The 19,251-nt window shown below is 37.3% G+C and overlaps 1 protein-coding gene across 1 annotated transcript in view; it reads right to left on the bottom strand.

The window, feature by feature from the left end:
- Window positions 1–5,669: 5,669 nt before the first annotated feature.
- LOC104405576 (A-kinase anchor protein 6-like) overlaps window positions 5,670–19,251 on the bottom strand; it is a gene marked incomplete at its 3' end in the record, with an annotated part of 42,906 nt that continues 29,324 nt past the window's right edge. Inside the window, exons 2-3 of the mRNA XM_010014318.1 lie at window positions 12,535–12,786; window positions 5,670–7,457 (exon numbers count right to left, since the gene is read on the bottom strand). Coding sequence (XP_010012620.1) covers window positions 5,670–7,457; window positions 12,535–12,786 — 2,040 coding nt within the window. The remainder of the gene's footprint in view (window positions 7,458–12,534; window positions 12,787–19,251) is intronic.

Here is a 19,251-nt window from a genome sequence, read left to right as displayed (position 1 = left end):
AGCTCAGAAGTTATCTCAAACTCTCCACAACCAACCAACCAACCAGCACCACAGTACCTGCCACCATAAGGCAGCCTTTATAAAAGACTCAGTCCTGAACAATCCAAGAAGATTCCTGTTAAACCACCACACACACCCTGAAGTAAATTCCCAATAGGAATTGGACTTTATTTGCCTGTGTTTTGAAAGCTACTGCCATCACTGAAGGTTTCCAAACCTGCTTCAATGGCTTCTGAGTGCCTTTCTCTACCTCTGAGAGAATTGAAAGCACTGAACAATCCCAGACGATAAAGAATGTCTGCATTGATAGAAAGGAGTCAATCCTAAAATCATCTTAAAGCCAATGCTGATTAGTTCTCCAATCTTTCACTGTGTCCCTTTTAAATCTGGATCTTCTATTGGCTTTACAGGTAGGTCAGCTGGCACCCACTGCTCACCTTTGAGCCTGCCTCCACAGTGAGAGCAAGTTCACCTCATGCAGTCCTACCCTTCTCTCTCTCCACCTTAAGCTCTGTTGCAATCTTTTGCCTATTAGCAGAGATCCAGAATGTAAGAAATAACCATGGACCAATTTCTAAAATGTTTCCAGTTCACAAATAAATAATGTGGATGGGTCTGGTGCAGGCTTGTGGCTAAGCTGTGATACAGATGATTAAGACATGACTCTAGGTTCTATGGCCAATGGTCACTTAAAGCTGATCTGAGTGACAGCATTAGAATAGGAGGGCTCATAGAATCATGTATGCAAAAGCAACTGTTCCTTGGTTCATCTAAGCTGTTAGTGTCTATCCCTGAGCTGAGATGTAGCATCCAACTATGTACGCAGGAGAAAATTGTGAGGCTTTTTGCAGCCAGAGGTCTCTCATCAGATGTGAGCCAAACACTGGATGTAGACGTATCCTTTGCAATCAGTTCTAAATACTAGTAAAGACATATCCTCAAATCAATGCTCACTAAAATTGTTTGTGAACAGATTTTGCTATTTCTCTCTCTCTCTCTTCCCCTCCCCCCTTCCTTCCCCCCAGTTATTTGGAATGACTTGCCAAATACTGAATGTAAAAAACCCCTAACCTAAAACTGCTCACTGCCAAATCATTCTGAGGTCTTTACATTGGAAATTCAAACCATTCTGAACAAGCATATGCTTCAGAGTAGATGTGTTTCATTAAGGAAGCATAATTCAGGCAGCAAGTTTTAGAAGTAAAGTTATAAATTCAGTATTTGCACAGCTTACATAGAAGTTGCTGGTTTTGCGAAGATTGCTGGTGACAAACTTGCTCAGACAATTTGTGGTAAAGCAAATGCCAAAGAAAAGTGATTGTACTTGGAGGAGCTGTTTAAAATTCAAACAAACTGTTAGGAACTAAGTGTTTTGGAGGAATAGAAGGTTCACTGTATTTCAGTATCATCTTCTAGTAAAGAAGTATTTTTCTGAGGAAAAGTGAGAGTTCATATGTATACATTACTGCTTAATAATAGTTTAACCAACTTGAAAACTGAGGTGTGGGCTTTCAAAGCAGTAGAGTATCATCAGACTCAGAGCAAGAGAGCACAAACTTGACTCTCAGTACAAAATGTGAAGTGGCATTTTCAATTACGCTCTACAAAGCAGAAAGACTGCTGAGAAAACTGCAGTTGCCAAGGAATTTCTGGATCCTTTTTTTTTTTATAAACTGGTCATCTACCAAGAGCAGTATTTCAATCTAGATTGTATGAAGCAGTATAAGTGAGCTTCAGAGATGAACAAATTTTGTCAAGCTCTCCATCTATTAGCAAAAATATGCAGTCCATTTATTTTAAGAGGATCAGTTACGAGCACTGTTATTAAGTCACTGAAAGCAAAAGGGCTGAGTGGAGCACTACAACACTTAAAAATCCTTTGTCTGGTAATCCAAAATAAGCCAGTCCCGTTCCCTGTTGATTATCTTTGCTTTTTCCACCTCTTCTATCATTACTGATTTCAGTTCTGTGTTTTTAATTTGTTAGCAATCCCCTTCAGCATTATCAATCCGTATTAATTTTTCATTACCTTAGCCCCATAGCCCAAACTTCATTTGTCCTCTATGCATGCTTTTTCTCCCAGTGATGAAAATCACCTCCAAACACAATAAACTTTGCTTCCCCTAAAGCAATCCAGCTTCTACCTTAACTGTACTGTGTGATATCAATCCATTCTCTGCCTAGAAGCAAGTGTCCCCTTACAATCTAAACAACACAAATTCTTTCCTCTTTGTGTCAGTTGTCCAAACATTTTTGAACCAATTGGCTCTCCACTGTCCAATGAACTCCCAATGACATCTCCAATACAAACTTGCTCAGCCATGTCCATCAACCATTTGCAGAAACCTACTGTTTACTCACCTTTAGTCAACTTCTGTGAATACCCTCTAAAAATGCAAATCTTTCCTACCCAAACACACAAGCTATTCATCACACTAACAAGCTCTGATACTTCACTCTCCCTTGCAGACCACTCCATCTATAGTTCTCCTTGACAGGAAAATTATTTCTGTTACCCCAATAATTTGAAAAGCTGTTTTTAATCTCTGCTCTACTGAGGGATCTTGGGTTCAAAGGGCATAAATGGTTGCACAGGCGTGAGAGGTTCCCTGACTGGGTCCTGGGAGGCAGCAAAATCTTTTACCCAGCTCTTTGCTGTAGGATCCCTGGGGCATGCTCCAACCCACAGCAGAAAACCATGCAGAGCAGCATTGTTTTATTTCTTTAACATGTCATGAAGGTGGCTATCCAGTGCCAAGGCTCACTGGGCTCCTCAGACAAAATACAAAGCCTTGGAGTTGAGCGCAAATTCATGAAATGTGAGGAGCTAGAAAGATGAGATTGATAGATACCAAATTACTTCTCGCAAAGCAAATTCGTCTGCCTCTTACAGAAATGAAGCATGCTGTAAAACAAGATATAAGTCTGTATAACAGGAAAAAAACCCAGCAATTTTCTCCATACAACTAAGGCCTGCCAAGCAAACACATCTTCATCTAAATGGTGCGTCTGGCAAATGGTTACATTTCTACCATTTGTAGTAGTGCCCTCAAAAATCAAGTAGACAGGGTTATCGGTGACCATGGATTACAACACAAGGATGTCAGTATAGCCAATCTAGCATTGCTTTCTAGAGAAGAAGATAAAACTGCATGAACAAGGTTTATTACTATTATTATTATTTTATTCACTTAAGATGATTGAAAATGCATTGTCATTAGATCAGGCCAAGATCAGTTTTTTGTTCTAAATTTTCAGTTTGCACATTAAAAGGGGGAGGTGGGGGAGGGAAGGGGAGATCAATTATAAGTGTATTTTTAAGGAAAACTTAGTTTTGTTACAGAAAGTAAACCTTAAAGCATTCTGAGACTGATACTATGGAGTCCTAGTGTTACATATGAGAAGTGGCAATCAGGCATTTTAAAGCAGAGAACTCTATTGACTTTACCGGTGAGAATGATTTTGTTATATCTTTTTCCCCCTCAGTCAGTATTACAGAAACTATAGAGCTTAATCTGCATTCTAAAAATTCATTTGGGGTAGCTACTAAAAGCTGAACTATACTTAACAATAAGAGGAACATTCATAATTTGGTATCATTTGTTCTCAGATATAACTCCAAAAAGTAGCTTCTGAAACGTACAAGGAACTGCCTCGGAAATTGTTATGTACCCTGGAATGCAGGTGCCCAGTATCAAAGGTAGAAGCAGCATGTGTCAAAGAATTAGCTGCAGTGCAAGGCAAAATATGCAAGAACATGCAATATTTACTGCAAAGCAAAAAAGTGATCCTTTGCAACAGCAAATGGTCCAGTCAAACAGAACTGTGTTTGTATGTAGACAGAGAGATTGACAACATGATAATACCCATGCAGGACATCCATATACTTTTCAAGTATAAAAAAGTACATTTTATCAGCTTCTGCACATGACTATCCTCTATGTAAGTCAGAAATGAATGAGGCTTCCAATAAATGCTTTAGCATATATTAAAAAAATTTCTTACTATCAATATATTACCAGATATACACTAATTCAAAATTATTCCCAGCGTAATAAAATACTGAAACTTCCTTGTTTTCCCTTTTATCTAGCTAAAACATGCCTCTCAATGATTTTGAGGCTGCCAGCTCTTTCTAAACTGTTGTTACCCCAAAATAAAAGACTGAGCTATTTTAGGTTTGGTTTACAATATGAATAAGTAAAAGATGTCTTAGGGTAGGCATTTTCAGCAGTGTAACTGGATTTCAAATGGGCACAAGTATGCCTTTTCTGTCCTTAATTAAGTTCTTATTTCAAACTGACTTCTTTAAAATAAACCTATCACTGAACGAAAGCAGTATTGAATCATTGCTAAGACATGTATTGCAATTAGGAAAGCCTTCTTTGAGTTGGAGAATTCTTACTAAAAAACAGAAATAATGTAACTGCCAAATGACAATAATTAAAGAAGTAATGATACATTTTTGATAATCTGCTTAGGGAATATGAAAAAGGCGATCTAGCAAAAGAAAGAACTCAATTGTGACACAGGGATGGCATTTTCAGTTAGATTTCATTTACAGTATTCATAACATCACATAAGGGAGGAATTTTCTATTTTTCTATTATGTATGTCAAATTAAAATACCTCAGCAAGACACCATAGTGTTACTGAGGCAGGATTTACCTCGGTAAGAACTCTTGTATTGAAAAATTGGTTCTTTACTAATCTTACAAGCAGAAGATACAATTACTAGTAACAGTGGAAAAACCCTGGTAAACAAGCAGTTTGGGAAAAGCTTATATTTCTTTAAAATATTACAATTACTTTGCAAAACATTTCAAAAATTTTCTCTAGATTATTTTTATTCATCATTCAAGAAGTACATTTTCAAGCCATTTAGTGTAGCTAGCATACATCTTTTGCATGAAATAAACTTGAAATTTTCTTGTGTGCTGCTTTTAAGGGCATGGATCACTGAGCTATCTCTCTTCCTAGAGTGCACTTTGCATCTGGTCTTTTTTCTGTTTAAAGCTTCTCTTATTGAGTCCCTTCCACAACATACGTCATAAGATTATTTTCAAACTCTATGATCAGTGTTTCCCAAACATTCTTCACAATGAGGAACACTGAGAAATTGTAGGACAAGAGCAGCAGCTGCAATCACTAGCTAAAAGGGTTTACTCTGGCCAAACAGCTAACTACCTTTAATTGCTGTCTCAAGCTCAATCCACACTTCAGAAGAGGTGAGAAGAGGATGGGTATGGAGAGGAAGTGGGTGTTCACAGCTGCAGCCAGCTGTTGCAGCTAGTTCTTATTCCTGAATCATACAACAAAGATCCCTAATTTTCCTTTTTTGCCTTTTTTTTTTTTTACTTCATCCAAAAAAATAACTTATCATGTACGTGATCTTGGCAAAGAGAAGCTCTATTGGTAAAATAATGTTTTGCCAAGTTTAAAAGCATTGGTGCAAGTAAAATAATGCAGGCAAATTCTGTATACCTAAAGATAACTTCATTCTATTATAATTGCAATGATCACTGCTGTTCTCTAATTCTAGCATCCATTAGGTGAGGCTATTTTCATTATTAAAAGAAAACAAGAAAGCAGCTCCACCCCTGCCCACAGCTCCATTTCCATATATAGGCTTATCAAGAGCACAGAAGAACACAGGATTATTGGCTTACCTCAATTTTTTCCCATATGCTTTCATAATTCTCTTGATGTTGTATATCTTGCATCAGTTGATGAATTAAAGCTGATTTATTTGAGGCAGAAGTCTCATTCTCCGTGGGCTCAGTGACAGCAGTCCTTTCTGACTTTTCTTCAAAGTATTTTTTCATGCAAGATACAGGCGTACAAAGATCTTCATCAGAGAGAATATCACTGAGAGGCCCAGATTCAATGCTGTCACCTAGGGAGGATACTATATCACTTGAAGAGCTCGGTGAAATTCTACCCACTTTTTTGTGCTTTTTTGTTTGGTACGTTGGATACATTTCTGAATCCGAATTCATTTCTGACAGCTCCCAGTCATCAATGTTTTGAATGGTTTCTCTTCTAGGCTTTTGGGGAAGCAACTTTGTTAGATTTTCTAGTTTTAAAGCTAATACTTCAGTCTGTTTGAGATGTGAAGGAAGTGCTAAATATTCATCAGATCCATACCAGACCTCACCATCTTTACTGGTTTTCTGAGTATAGATGTGTGTTGAGGAGAAGCTTTTATTATTCTTTCTTCTCAGTAGAAGAGGTGATGAATTGGCAAGCTCAGAACCAGCTGAGGAAGCACTCTTTTGGCTACATGTTGGTGAACTAAAAGGCTCAGTTTTATCTTGTGATTGTCCATTTGGAGCTCTCTGGTTACAAGAATCTGATGATGAAGAAAAATCTGTTTCTGTCACCTCCAGAGACTGAGAGTTATGAGAAGTAATTCCATTCTGTAGAGAAGGATGTCCTCTTTTTTTGACTTGGATTGATGGAGCAGTTTTGCACATACCTCCAGGTGTTCCACCAGCTTTCACCTTATCTGGAGCATCATGAGACTTCTTGTGCTTTGATTTTTCTTTACAGCTGTAGAAAGCAGACTTTCCTAGACTTATGGGACTGTCCTTAAAGTGATTATTTATTGTGTACTCAAGGTTTCTATCACCTATTATATTTAAGCAATCATATGACTGACTAACTGCAGATGGACTGTTAGTATAGGGTGACTGTAAAGCTAGGCAAAGCTTGGACCTGTCTGGTGGATCTAACAACGAGGGTGTACTTCTACTCATTTCATTTTTAACTATCTGAGAGATTTGCCTTTTTAAATCACTGGCTTCCATATAATCTTTAAACACATCATCTTTCAGAAATAGACCTCTTTTTGGCAATGTAGGCTGTGTAGGTGAGTCTTCGTTATAATTGAAGCAGTCTCTTATGGACCTCTTGGGAGTTGAATTTTCACAGTGAGAATGTTTGACTTTTTCATTGGTGTGCTGTGGAAGATTACATACTGGTTTCTTTAATGTGGAAACTGGTTTGCTGTCAGTAGCTAAAACACCATCTACAGAGCAAGGTCCTTTAGAAAGCGAGGAGTTCACAGAAGTAGATACTAGTGAAAGCTCATGTGGTGCTTTCCTGTCTTTATTTTCTTCTCCATCTTCTGATGAATGAGGTACATGGGTTTCTTTCTCATTTAATGCTTCATTACACTGGGAAGAAATGGAATCAGTTGCTACTGCAAGTAAACCCACACTTCTGATAAGTCCTGGAAAGTCCTTATCCATCTCACTGTAGTTCCAGGATTCAAATGATTTTGCTTTCCCTTGGCTGGAGGTCATATCATCCAGAGCACCAAGAAAATCCTCACTAGGACTGTAGTCAGACAGTTCAAATGCAGTAATACCACAATCCAGTGACAAGTAATTTTGAGAACATTTGATGGTCAACTGTCCAGAATCATCAACTTCAGTTAAAGAGTCAAGACGGTCCTGAAACAGACAAAGAAATGGTGCTTTTTTAGAAAATTAGTTTTCATATACAGCACACAAAAGTAATGAACTATCAGCTTCTATGACTCACTGCCTAACACCTAGAAAAGCATTCATCACTGACCTGTCTGGTTTTGCAGTAACCTGTGGCTGAGCGAACAATTTTGAAGTATTTGGGAATTAAAATTGTCAGGAAACTCAAAATGTTTAGTTTCACTCTAGTACAGCAATTTACCTAAAAACAGCAACTTATTTTTGTACTGATATTCTGCTCCTCAAATTCTGCTCTCAGTTCTACTTACTCTACCTCCATAGGAAGGACTCAGAAATTCCATACAGAAGACTCATAGTATTTCCTGTGTTAACTTCCTCAAACAGGAGGGAGGGCATCTTTGGGACTGCTGAGTATATCAGCCACCTTGTTAATCTTGTACAAATCCATGCTTCTCTACAATCTTTCAGTTGATTGCCAGAATATTTTTTCCAGGTATTATCAACTATGGATTTATCTGCTGGATATTTGTAGCACAAATGGAGAACAGCTCAAAGAAAAGAAACTATAGCTGGTAAACCTAAACCTCTGGCCTGCCATGTCTCCTTGTCAACATCTTCTCAGTGGAAGTCCTTCAGTCTCAGAAACACAGACATAGCTAGAGGAGACCATCTCAGGTGGCAGATGAGATTTTAAGATCAAAGCTGAATTTGTTTATAAATACTTTGGTGGCTTATTTGAAGGACACTAAAAAAATCTGACTACATTAAGATCCAAATGCAGCCTGATACATAACAATCACAGTAAAATTATGTTCAGTCAACAGTTTAGAAGTATATTTTTAGTAGATGATTTAATGTTCTAACACCTATTTCATGATCCTGGCACATAATTAGAAACCTGAACATAGGATCAAATAATTCTGAAACAATTTCTGTTCTTATTTACACTGGTGTTCATCTTCAGTAACTTCATGAAGCTATCTAGAACAAGAAAAATCAGCAGAGAGTGCCAGCTGGACAAAGAAACTGCAAGGCATAATATAAAATTAAAAAGTCAATATTAGCCCAAATGCTTACAAAAACTACTTAAAAAGCATCATAAAGGGCAGAAACTCATGTTTTATGATTCTAACTTTAGATGCTTAAACCATTATACTGGTCTTTCTTCCCAGGTTTAATTTCATAACAGTTTTTTAAAGCAAACTCCACAATAGGTTCTTGTCTGAATTACTCTCTGGAACAACTTGTATCACTACACTGCCTAAATCCATAGTTTAAGGACCCTAAGCATCATGCCCGAAGAAAGGTCAATAACCCCATAATCTCTTAATCTCACAAGAAACCAATTGGATTTTGGTCTGAACAATAGTCTCAATAAAGAAGGCTATCGTTTGCCATCTTCTATAACCATATAACACTTTAGCCCTGTACTCTGTCTACCCTGCTTGCATTACTCAAAGCAAAAATACAAAAAATGCTCCACTTAAAAATATTATTTATAGAAGAGGCTGATTAGAACAATTTTTATCACGCATAATCTTGGACATTGAAAATATCTTTTATTTAGCACCAATCTATCAAGACGTAGAACTATGCCAGAAATCATATACTGTCAATAGTCTAGAATTAAAAGGGGAAGATTTTATAAATCTGTCAAATTTATATTTTGGGGCTGCATTTATTAAGGAAAATAATGACTAAACAATGATCAGCATCACAGCTGTATTTTTCCCCTAATCTCAGGAAAATATTAGAAACTGTAAAACCATATATAAATCAAAACCTTTTTCAAGGCCGTAAGGGCCTTCATTTCTCCTGAGTAATGATCTCTGTTCCTTCATCACTTAAAAAAGTGTTTATTAACTTTAATAAAATTTACAATCACATGCATTAAACCATCTTACTTGGTGGTTTTCCAAGCAGCCTCTTAAACGTGTGCTTCAAAGGGGCATTATTTAATGTTAATATTACCATGCTTTTACTATTATTATTTGCATGGCTTCCAATAGGAATACTTTAGGTCAAAAAATCTGTCCCTCTTCATATAGTAATGCTTCCTGTAAAGCTCTGTAGGCTTTTTTTAATATCTTCTTGTATTTCTATTAAAACTTGCATGATTGTGCACTTTTTTACTCCTTCACATCAGCTAATTTGTAAGATATTTCTGTTTTGACTTTACCAACTGTTTGAGGACATCATGATTCACTGTATTTTAACATAGTCTTGTACTGATCCTTTCCCTGTTTCCTGGCTTTATCAATTGTGAACTAAATTTCACAGGTTAGGTTCAGCTACACAGAACTCTGGCTACACAGAACTCTTTTTTTCTTTCCTTCTTATTTGTCTCTGGGTAATTCCTGAAGGAGAAATGGTTCTTTGATATTGTAACTCAGTACTAAGTTTTTTATTTTAAAAACTATTTTCTTAATTTGACATCTCCATTATGGCAGGCAGCTTGCCTTACTGCCATAAAACTTTTTGTGGCCTTTCCTGCTGGCATCTTATTCACTCTGGCACTGCTGAGATGGCCAAATGCACAGTTACTGCCTGCCCAGATAATGAGCTGAGTCTCTAACCAAGTCAGTACAGCTTGTGCTGTACACTTTCAAGTTCTGGTAGCTACTTTGCCAGTGATATTCCTGTTCATTGATTATGTTGCAGCTAGCTTGTACACATTGCTGTGTGTTATGGCTGCAGTCTAAATATAGCCCATGTGGGACTGTTGAGCTGTGATTGACTGTGCAGTCTATGAACTGAGAGAGTAGTGAATACTAACAAGATCAGACTGTCTCTCTGAACACAAAAGAAACCTTGGCAGGTCACTTCTTCCATGGAGCTCCTCAGTTTACACTGGCAGCCAAAGCTGCTCTTCAGAACTACACAGAAGACAGCTGACTTAAGGAGGGAGCCAAACATTTTGTGAAATCATAGGTTCATGGACTACAGAAAAGTATAGTATTTGCTGTACTGGTTCAGATCAAATTTCCGTCTAGCCCAGTATCCTGTTTCTGCATCAGTTCTAAACATCTTCTGCTAGCTGAGCTAAGACATGGGTATACATACATGTCCCTTCCACGCACAACATTTCTACCCACGCTCCCAGCTTGTACCAGTGAGCAGCATAGGTACTTCCTCATCAGGAGGTTATAATTCCTCTAATTTTTGCTTAGTTTTCAGATTTATTATTTGAAATTCTTTTCAATTCTAAGTGTCCTACAGCAGTGAATTCCAAAATAGAAATCTTTGTTGTCTGTGAAAGTTTCCTTCAATTCATTTCAAACCAGCTGACTTCTCAATCTTAGGACAAAAAAATACACTGTCATTCCCACTTCATATTCCTCAAGGAGTACTGAAAATTAGCAAAATGATTTTTCCAAGGAAGGGTTAAGTGTATGGGCAAAGGTTTCCAGGTTCACTGTCCACAAATGCATGAAAACCCCTACTAGATAAGACTTGTATCGTGAGGCACTTACTAGTCCTACAGTGTAGCCCCTGTCTGGGAAAGGATATGCAGGAAACACACACAAAAAAATAAAAGGTAGATATAAGTAGACACAACTGTCTCTACATTGTGTTGGGTTGTATTTTTATTTTCATCAAATAAAGCCACTACCATTATACGCAATGAAAATCTTGAATAAATACCTGAAGGTTAGAAACTACAGAGCAATTTCTGGGAATCTATTCAAAGCATTAGAGCAGAAACTTAATATTAATATTGTATCCTTGCTCTTGCTAGCCATTAATTTTATCAAGTATTATTTATGTTTTAGTTGGGGTGGGGAAAAAAAAAAGAAGAATTGTGTCAGGGTATTTTATCTTATATATTACCAAGTAAGCCTATCTGGCAATATGCTTTTTCCCCACTGAAAAATAATCTATCCTTTCCCATTCAGTCCTCCCTTGTATTGACAGGATGTTTTTTATAGTAGTTGTAATCAGATCCAGATGGGACATTTCCTGTTTCTTAGTATCTGAATCTGCCCCTTCCTTGTGTCTTGAAATCATCAAGTTTGTGTCATAAAATAATGCCTTCACTCTAATTCACCACTCTGGATATTCAGGCAGGTGTGGATTTCCATCAGACTTGCCAGAGAAGGTTTACAAGCAACAGCAAAACAGAAATTGAATCTGAATCACCAGGTACATATACATCAGGAAGAGGAGGTGTGGAAGGTGAGCCTGGGCATAGCTGAGCATTGATTTCAGGACCACCCACTCTGTTGTGCCAAAGACAAATATAAAACCAGAGCAAAGAAATACACACATTCTTTTTAAACATGAGTAATCTGAAATCCAGGACATGTTTAAGAGACTTCTGACTTCCTCTGTAACACAGGTCGCAGAATCTCACTGCATTGATCTAAAAGTCTCCCTCTGTAAATGTATCTAATCCTAACAAAAGCATTTTGTCCTAATCTTAGAACTTTCAGCAAATGAAGAATCCTCTACATGCTAAGGTATCTTCTGTTAACCACATTACCCTACTAAAAATGTGCAACCTTTCAGTTTTAAAAATTAGGCCAGTAGCGTCCTTCTAACTAAGCTAATTTAGTAATTAAGAATTCAATGGGAAAGGCATTTTAGTTAAATGAATGCAGATTTTCAAACCATTAGTGTGTGAATTTGACACCCCATTAGAGTACAAAATATATAATTCATGAATTATTGTTTCTCAGGCAAAATATGTGACTGTTAAGAGGCATATTGCAGAATTGCCCGTCAGGTTTGTGTATACAAGAAGGGAAATGTCTAAGCTTTTCATTTAAGAATTCGTTGTGCATAAAAAATTAGTTTTGAATTAGATAGGAACTTTAAATTCACAAGTGACCAGACCAAGGCCTTTGGACCAGATGTACCTCTAAGTAGCAAGACACTTCTGAATGTTGACCTTAATTTGCTATAATTTGGTTTAATAAGAACAGATATCAGCTGAAGACATTTAAAACACAAAACTAGCAAAATACCTAGAAGACATGTAGGACACCCTTAAAATTGTCCTCCTAGCAATTTTAAATGCGCAACAGGGATGAGCTGCTTCAAATACTGATGAAATTCTTAGTATTGAATTTAGTTACTATACCTCCTTATTCTCTTCAGAAAATGCTTGCAGAATATCAGTCTGCCTGGTGTAGTTTCCATTGGCGTCTTGTAGCCCCTGGAGAATACGCTCTCTCAGAACCAGAACAGAAACACGTAGCTGGTGCCAGAGTAGTTGTACTGTGTGAATATCGACTATCACATTGACAGAGTAAGACAGAAGCTTCAGGGAAAACTCTGTCTCTAGCAGAGCATGAATTTGTTCAACGTGATCAGATATGTCTTCACAAATATCCTGTAATGGAAGAATAAAGTAGATATTTACATATAGGCATGGACTGTTCATGGATCAGCTCCACTTTTCATGTAGCTTTTATTAAATGCAGACTAGATTATTTCAGAGAGGAAAGACAATATATTTAATACACCCACACTTTTTTTCTTTTTTTTTTTTTTTTTTTTCTTATGGCAATGCTACAGCAACTGAACCAGCAGCTGTCCTGTTTGGCAGAGACAGCATACAATGAAGAAGGATGGCACAACAAGATCACGTGAATTAGAAGCAGAAAACTAGCACTGTAAAGTGACATCCTAGAAGACAGCAATAGGAATGAAAGTGATAAAATTGGCACAAGCAGTCACCCTCTCTGCTCCGCTTCTCCTTTTCCCCTTCGCCCCCATCCTGGTTAAAATGTAAAGAATCTGATCTGTGCCATCATCAACAAAATTGTTTTGGACAGAATTTACCTTTTAATCTAGCCTCTATAGCCAAATAGGGCAAAAGTCTGGGATAGACTCAGTGTGAGTGAGATATTTATGAGCTCTGTTGCTGACTGCTGCGGTAGGAGGGCACTAACTTTTGCACAATCTTGTTCGGGATTCAGAATGGAACAGAAGATGGGTGGAGGAGAAAGCGGGAAAGCAGAGAAGCTGTGAACAGTTATGTTGAGAAAGGAGAAAAGAAAATATAAATTATCAGGTTAAAAACTTAAGGTTTTGATGGGTTGGTTTCCTCTAAATTTAGCAATTAATGTTCCAGATTTCTAAACTGTGCTGCAAACAGAGTAAAATCTTTACAATCTAGCCTTAATTTTCTTTGTGAAAGAATAAGTCACAAGACAGAGGACATATACTATTGAGTGAAAAACACTGCTTTATAACAACTCTGTTTGAAATCTGTGCGTAAAAAGCATGTTGTAAACAAGTAAGGAAATGTGATTAAAATACAGAAAAAAAGTTATCGCTGAAGGTTTTTCCCCTACATCTCTGACATATATTTAAACATGGCTTAATAGCATATTTTAAATCCAAGACTTACTTATTTTCAAAAAGCATAAAGTATTTTAACTCCAATCTTCAGAAATGTCCTTTTCACATAAAGGGCCGTACATGCATAACAAACAAAAAACCAGAAAAATAAAATAATTTTGACTCAGACAGATTTGCTATCAAAACATTTCTATCAGACAATTAGAATGAAACCATACATCTCCAATTTTTCTCTTGTGGTTTTGTAGAGCAGTAGAATAACAAGAAAATCAGTAAAGCTGATTCTTTCTAAATTAATAATACAGTACAGTAATTTTTATCAGTTCAGATTTGACACCTTCAGTCTGAAAGTAAAGCCAAATTATTGAATATATAACTGTGTGTATGTAAAAAATTAAACAAAAATCAAATCCCTAGATAATTATAAATAGTTTTAGTACAACAGGTAGCACAATATTAGCCCTTGAGAAAATATTTTGGTTGAGTACTATCAGTAGTTATTCATTTTAATAAAGCAATGACAACTAAATCAGGTCCCCTGAAGCATTAGCTCTCAGAACTACACAGAACATTGGAGTTTCAGTTAGCAGAGTTTTGGGTCTGCCTTGAGGAAGAGGCAGTATTTCTTGCCCTCTGTCCTCAGTCCCCTTGTTGTGACAACCATCATTTATATTTACAAATACGAAGCACGCAGACTTGCCTGGCAACACATAGTGCTGCAAGTGCTCAGAGCTTCAAATATCCACACACTTCCAGGTGTGAAAACGGACACTCTAGTTACCAGATTACTGTACTAACCTAATTCTACAGACACACAGAGCTAAAACTCTGAGCAAAATCTTTTCCAAGCTTTGAAAAAGATATTATCCATTTACCCAACTACAACTGAAACTTGATCAAAAAGCACAGCTGTATTTCTATGTTGTTTCAAATGCTTTAAAGAATATTTTAGTTAATTAGTTTAGCTGAATTTGCATTCAATTCTCCGCCATTGTTCACATCTTGTTCCTCTCAGTCATTTAATTTCAGAGATTAAAAGATAGATTATTGCCCAGTAAGTATAACTTCGCAAATTAGACTTAATCTATACAAAAATGCTTAATATATCTTCAGTAAGATTACTTATGTTAATTTGTGCCAAACTGCAAAACAAGTTTTCAGTATTTTCCAGCTTCACACACACAGTTACATGCTGAATTCAACTGCCATAAGAATTCTCAAGGAGGTTGAAAATACAAAAGCATAAGAAGAAAGTATTCACAATGAGCAAATGTCTCCTGATGATTGTTAGATAACGCTCTGAAAATATTGGCTAATGAATCTAGAAAATACTCTAAATGAAGAATTCAGACCCACACTTCAAACAAGTCTTGATCTACTGTTACACCAGCTAGCAAAGCATCAAAAATTTCTGAAATAGACAACAACACAGGGAGTTTTGTACCAAAATGCAAAGAATTGAAAGAAGCACATAATCAAGGACAGATGCTGTTAATTTTTACATGGATTGTTATAAGTTGCTCATTTTCTTCAAAAAGAAAATCTGAAGTACTTCCAGACTACTGCAAGTGCAGCAGCAGCCAAATGCTTTATGTACTAACAAGATAATCAACCACTCTTGCCAGTTTCATAACATGGAGAGAACCTAAGGCTGACCTTGTCCATATCCAAGTAAAGGTCACATACTCTCATCTTAACATATAAGACTACCGTCTTAGTCAAAGTGACAGCTCTTAAAGGATTTCAGTTTTAGAAAGAGTAGGTGGCAAAAATGGGAACATACTTGATGAGTGGCTCAATGAGCCAGGAAGGAAATCAAGTCCTTACATACCTTCTCATAATACATAAACTCTAAGTGCTTGTTTCCTGACATTATCATCAGTTTCGTCTCCCTTCTGGCCTGCAATTTGTATAGCATTGGTCTTTATTTTCATGGGAGAATAGAAAAGATTTTTTAAGTATTTTGACATGACATGATCTTTTTGGCTGGTGGTTTGTTGGTTTTTTGTTTTTTTCTTCCTTTCTTATTAGATGAAAATCTGTTTGAACCATTCAGGATGCATGATTGAATTTGCAGCGGTGCCAGGCATAGATTTAAGATGATTTAACTCCCTATTAATAGCTCCAGCTATTCAACATCCAGAAGTCCTGGACAAATGTATACAGTGTATGCGAAAGTTTGATATGTCCAGTTCAGTATTATATATATGCTGTGCAGTCCACCTGCACATGTGCTGTAAGTCTGAAGACAGACAAGAGCAGGCTGGATTAGCTGTTTGCTTAAAGAGTGGTAGTGTCAATGTAACAATCTTACTGAACACACACTAACTGCTAGTGTGACAGCTAGTAGTTAATCAGCAGTTCCCAATATGTCAGACTGTGCATGCATGGCGCACAGTCATATATCAGTCTACTGGGTATTTCTTGAAATAAATCTTAGGAGCCATAAATTGATATTCCTGCATCACATGACATTGTTTTGATGGGTGACTTCCATTTTAGATGAGTCTGTAGCCATTGTCAAATGAATTGGATTTCATTTCACCACAGGCCAAGTTCCTGGATAAAATGGATTAGATCTGAGTTTTCAGGAAACCCATCTTACATAAAGTCTGGAAAAAGAATTTAGGCCCCTATTGATATCCCTGTTCCTTGGTTTTTAACTGCCAGATGACAATAGGAAGGTGAAGGCTGCACAAAGGATAGAAGGATAGTTGTGTAAAGGCTATGACAGAACATGACTGCAAATAAATGATCACTTTTGCCGTATAAGATAATGCCAAATAGTCTTCAGCTGAAGAGCATTAATAAAGCTGCAGCCTATTTACTTACGTCTTTTCTTTACGCTTGCCTGGCACACAACAATTGTTTGAGGGGAAACAATACAATGTCCAGTCCAGTTGGCATTATCATAGAATCATAGAATGGTTAGGGTTGGAAAGGACCTTAATGATCATCTAGTCCCACCCCCACTGCCATGGGTAGGGACCCCTTCCACTAGACCAGGTTGCTCAAAACCCTGTCCAACCTGCCCTTGAACACTTTCAGGGATGGGGCAGCCACAACTTCTCTGGGCAACCTGTGCCAGTGTCTCAACACCCTAACAGTGAAGCATTTTTTCCTGATTTCTAATCCAAATCTACCCTCTTTCAGCTTAAAGCCATTCCCGCTTGTCCTGACACTGCATGCACTTTTAAAAAGTCCCTCTCCAGCTTTCTTGTAGGCCTCCTTCAGATACTGGAAGGCTGTTAGGTCTCTCTGGAGCTTTATCTTCTCCAGGCTGAACAAGCCCCAACTTTCTCAGCCTGTCTTCATACAGGAGGTGCTCCAGCCCTCTTATCATCCTCGTGGCCTCCTCTGGACTTGCTCCAGCAGCTCCGTGGCCTTCTTATGTTGAGGACACCAGAACTGTACACAATACTCCAAGTGAGGTCTCACGAGAGCAGAGTAGAGGGGCAGGATCACCTCCTTTGACCTGCTGGTCACATTCCTTTTGATGCAACCCAACATACAGTTGGCTTTCTGGGTTGCAAGCGCACAGTCAGCTCATGCTTGGTTTCTCATCAACCAACACCCCCAAGTCCTTCTCCTCAGGGCTGCTTTGAATCCCATCTCCATCCAGCCTGTAGTTTTGCTTGGGATTTCCCCAACCCAGGGGCAGGACCTTGCACTTAGCCTTGTTGAACTTCATGAGGTTCATACTGGCTCATCTCTCAAGGCTGTCAAGGTCCCTCTGGATGGCATCCCTTTCCTCAGTGTGTCAACCGCATCACACAGTATAGAGATATATATATAGATATAATTATCTAGTACAACATTTTCTTACTCTTGTACCTGATATCTAGATTTACTTATTATTCCACAAAGTTAAATAATTTTATCTAGCACAGCTGTGGATTTGATAATTTCCTGTAACAATTAATGCAGTTCAAATACAGCACAAAAATGTCACATTATGTAAGTTCCCAACTTTACTGAGGCTAAATATCAAGACCTTGTACAACATGGCCTCATTGTCCTCATTCTTTCTAAGTCCTTGTAGGTGATTTAGCATTAGGTAGAGAAAACACAGCAGAACATTGACATGTGCCCTTTTTACATTTTGTATTTATAAATAAAGAACAGCAGTATAACGAGATAGTACCTAAATGCTGTCAGGAGCACTAATTGCTCTTACCAGAAGTGGCAGGTAGATAAAGATAAAATAAACCATTTGTTGGCATCTATTTCTAAATATGCATAGTTCCAGGTAAATGGCAATAATATACAACTTACACATGTAAGCATGGAAATCTTTTCTTGTTGTATCAGTATATAATCCCACTTCAGAAGCTATTGTAGCCTGATTTTTCACCATTTCCAAATCAACATTAATGTCACATATCCACTAGGCATTTTTATTTTTACACAGTTTCGTTGTGATATTAAGGTAAAGATTCTGTCATCCTCTCAAGGGCTATCCTATAGCACTGACTGTGGAATTTCTTAGGCTTACAGGGGTTCAACCCATTTGGCTGCCAACTGTCCACTTCACTCAGTCTTCCAGGCAGCTGATCCTGTAATTTGCAGCTGCTGAATCCATCAGCCTGTTCCTAGCCCTCCATGTCAACTAAAATAGCCTGAACTGCAAACACTACAGTAGACAAAGAAAAAATGCATAAACAAAGCCTCAAGAGTCAATGAAAACTAAACTTTGATGTTGGCTTTAAAAATATTTTCTTTCTGTTCTTCAAGAAATTCTGTTAAGATATACATGAAGCTACTGGAAGATGAAAGGTTGCAGCATATTGCTCTACAGTTAATATCAGTGACAGGGAAGCTATACTGCAGATTTCTGTTCTTTGATCTTACACTAAAACCTCAGTAGGAAAAACAGATTGTCATAGAGTATTACAACTACTGTACATGCAAAACAAAATTTGTGATTTAAGAAAATGTCTCTCTCATTGGTCTTTCTAAGTTCATTTTAATTCCACAGAAGACAAATATTCCAAGCAGAAGGTACAAATTCTTCTCTTCAGAAAAAAATTAGAATATCTGCCAAAGAATTTTCAGATTCATTTTTTAAAATGTACTTGAAAATTATGAACTAAACTCACTCTCTGCACTGCCCTTTTATGCTCATAAGAGCACAAAAGAGAAGGGGTTTTATTGCTGAACAAATAAAGATTTGCAGGTTTTAAAAAGATATTTTTGCCTTTAAAATGCCCTCTCCTAGTACATCCAAGCAGCATTCTCTTCTATTCTGGATTATTGGTGAAACCTTAAGAGCAAACATTACTCATTTCTTTTTTTGTAGCTGTTTTTAAGTAAACAATTAAGTAAAAAAAAAAAAACAAACCAAAAAAACAAAACAAAACAAAAAAACCATGAAAAAATCCAGTTTGGCTAAACAAAATCAAGTGCCAGGGAAAGCTCTACACTTACTGTAAGTCACAAATTTATCAGAAAGTGAGTTGGAGTCCTGAAGTACTGTATCTGGTATCACTGT

Source organism: Nestor notabilis, unplaced genomic scaffold (genome assembly GCF_000696875.1).
Source record: "Nestor notabilis isolate BGI_N333 unplaced genomic scaffold, ASM69687v1 scaffold5685, whole genome shotgun sequence".
NCBI classification, from domain to species: domain Eukaryota; kingdom Metazoa; phylum Chordata; class Aves; order Psittaciformes; family Psittacidae; genus Nestor; species Nestor notabilis.
This window is presented reverse-complemented; position numbering and strand designations above follow the sequence as displayed.